Source organism: Arvicola amphibius, chromosome X, assembly GCF_903992535.2.
Source record: "Arvicola amphibius chromosome X, mArvAmp1.2, whole genome shotgun sequence".
NCBI lineage: Eukaryota > Metazoa > Chordata > Mammalia > Rodentia > Cricetidae > Arvicola > Arvicola amphibius.
Window position 1 is genome coordinate 66,311,048 of NC_052065.1, and position 2,664 is coordinate 66,313,711.

Genomic DNA, 2,664 nt, shown 5'->3' on the forward strand with positions numbered 1-2,664 from the left:
TTAGTTCATAGCCAGAGAGAGGTTCAGAGAGCAGCAAGTGCTGATGACAGCTGAGGTAACAGAAGACAGATGGGCAGAAGTCACTAGGACCCACCATCTAACCTGCAATTATTTCATCACGCCGTCTTCGATTCCACCTGTGCCTGAAGCAATTGTAATGACAATAATGCGATGGAAAGGACACAGTTCGGGTACTCCACTCGATGTTTGGGTCGTGTGTCTCAAGCCAGTGGATTCCGAGAATCAGAGGGTAACGTGGTGCATGAATAATGTCAAACTGGAGCTCTTCAACGTGGTTTCCGATTTTGACTTCAACAGGTGGAGTTTCTTTGGTTACGGGTCCATTAATCAGTGGACGCCCATCGACTGTTTCGAGCATGAGAGGGAAGATGTTATTGCGGATTGGAATCTTCTCTCGAAGAACCACAGAGCGGTCAATGCTGTTTCTGTAGGAGCCTGAATCCACCATTGCTTGCTCAAAGAATTGCCGTCTTCCAAGCCGAATCTCAACAGTTAGCCATAGGGTACGGGACATAGATATGGGAAGAGAGGGGGACGCGTATTTGTAGATTGGCCCGCCCGGGATCCCCCTTACCGCCGGGCCTCCATGTTTCCCGCCTGCTGGGCACGATGAGGCTTGACAGGGCAGTCTCTGGCAAAATGACCCGGATGGCCACAGTAGAGGCACAAGTGACCTTCACGGCGTCGGGCCCGCTCAGCCTCACTGAGGTGAGGTCGATTACTTGTAGCTTGAACAGCCTGATTTTCAGTTGGTGGACTCTCGGAGCCATTTTCCTCTTCAGAGGATGATGAATTGGAATCAGCCTTACCACTTGTCTCCTCTTCAAGGGTGACACACTGAATGATCACATCCGATAGGCTGGTGGCTGGACTTGTGCAAGACAGTTCATTTTGAATAGAACTGGCAAGCTCTTCTTGAAATTGGATGCAGAAGGTGCTTTCATCCAAATTTAACTCTTGAGCAATGAGATGGAAGCGGGTTGCATATCTGTGGACAAGGCTTTCCCCTTGGCGCAGCTGAGGGAGGCCTTGTGTAGCTACTTCCATGTTTTCTGGATCATCAAATGTGTCTTGGAGCGCTCGAATAAATCTTTCAAATTGTTCCAGCAGGGGACTTTGGGTATCTGCTAAGGACTGGAACCACCTTCCTGCCTCACCTGAGAAGAAGCTGCCAACAAAGCCTACTAGAGCTGCTTCAGCGGGATACAGGTGCCCTCTGGTTCTCAGGTAGCTGTTCAACTGAACTAAAAACTCAGAGAGTTTCTGAGAATCCCCATTGAAGGCCACTGGGTACTCTAGGGGTAAAGTTGCAGCCTCTAATCTAACGTGGGCCTGTGGAAAGGCAGCAGCTGTTCCTGTTCCCGCAACTATTAGGCCCTCTAGGGACTCTTCAGGTACTGAGAGTTCTAGGAACTCCTCGGTATCTGAGGAGTCCAGAGGCTCCTGGGTAGCTGGATGCTCAAGGGGCTCCGCCTGTGATGAGGTCTCCTGGTATTCTGGAACCTTCTGAGACTCCTCATCATTTGTAAGGTTGTGGAGCTGTAAATTCTGGAGCTCCTTGATGACTGGGGTACCCTGGATGCCTGTGGGCCCTGCCTCCCAGTCTGCTGGGGACTCCAGAGCCTTCTGGATCTTCTTGACTGCTGCAGGCTTCCAGGTTGAGAGCTCCTGGAGTTCTGGGGGACTGGGGGCCTCCTTGGCCTTTGAAGGCTTTTGGAGTTCCCAGGCTGCTGTGGAATCCAGGGACTCTGGGGGCTCCCAGGGCTCATTGACCTCTGGAGGCTCCCAGGGCTCCCGATACTCCTTAAACTTTGGGGATGAATGGGGCTCCTTGATCTCTGGGAATTCCCTGAACTCTGTGATGGCTGAGGGTCCCCTAGACTCCTTGATCTCTGGGGGCTTCTGGGACTCCTTGATCTCTGGGAGTCCCGTGAGCTCCCTGATGGCTGAGGAGTCCCTGGACTCCTTGGTCTCTGGGCTACCCCTGGGTTCTCTAATAACTGAGGGTTCCTTGGGCTCCTTGATCTCTGGGAGTCCCCCGGGCTCTGTGATTCCTGGGGGTTCCCAGGGCTTTTGTGAGGTCCTGGCTGCTGGAGGTTGCAATAGCTCTGAGGCCTCTGGGGGCTCTTGGACCTCTGAGTATTTTCGGAGTGGTTCATTCTCTTTGGCTGCTCCGAATTTCTGGAGCTCTGGTATCTGGGCTTGGAGGGCAGCATTTTCTTCCATGAGCCTCTTCACTTGAGCCTGCAGGATTTCATTCTCCAATTTCAGAGCAACATAGGAAGCTGCTAAGTCCTCTACCATCTTTTGAGGAAACGGGCCTGGTTTGGCAATTTGCTACCAAGAGAGACTGGGTAGCTGCCTGTGAGGTCTTTGCTGAAAGCGACTCACAGGCAGACGTCAGGCTCCGTGAGTTTTCCAAGGGGTGGGGATTTGGACCCAGCTAAGGCTGATTACCAAGAGGTCACTGGGAGCCTCCGGAGCTCAGCACAGGGAGGTGTGAGACACACTGTGAAGAGAAAGGGAGCTGAGGATCAGAAACTGTGGAAAGCACTCATTCAGTACAAAGCAACAAAACCTGTCCAACACTGCTGGGTTTCTTTTCCCACAGGCTCAAGTTCATAAACTGGGGTGTATAGACTT

The 2,664-nt window shown here is 52.2% G+C and overlaps 1 protein-coding gene across 1 annotated transcript; it reads right to left on the bottom strand.

Moving 5' to 3' along the window:
* Positions 1-591: 591 nt before the first annotated feature.
* Rtl3 (retrotransposon Gag like 3) lies at positions 592-2,325 on the bottom strand. Its single transcript, XM_038315668.1, has 3 exons — positions 2,004-2,325; positions 1,750-1,940; positions 592-1,686 (listed from the first exon to the last, which is right to left on the bottom strand). Exons 1-3 carry the CDS (start codon positions 2,323-2,325, stop codon positions 592-594), a joined length of 1,608 nt encoding a protein of 535 aa, XP_038171596.1.
* Positions 2,326-2,664: the final 339 nt, after the last annotated feature.

Coding starts and splice junctions, on each gene's coding strand:
- Rtl3 (XM_038315668.1), bottom strand. CDS start 2,325: ATGGTAGAGGACTTAGCAGCTTCCTATGTTGCTCTGAAATTGGAGAAT. Junction 1,941..2,003: donor AGTTATTAGAGAACCCAGGG/GTAGCCCAGAGA, acceptor CGGGACTCCCAG/AGATCAAGGAGTCCCAGAAG. Junction 1,687..1,749: donor AGTCCCTGGATTCCACAGCA/GCCTGGGAACTC, acceptor GAACTCCAGGAG/CTCTCAACCTGGAAGCCTGC.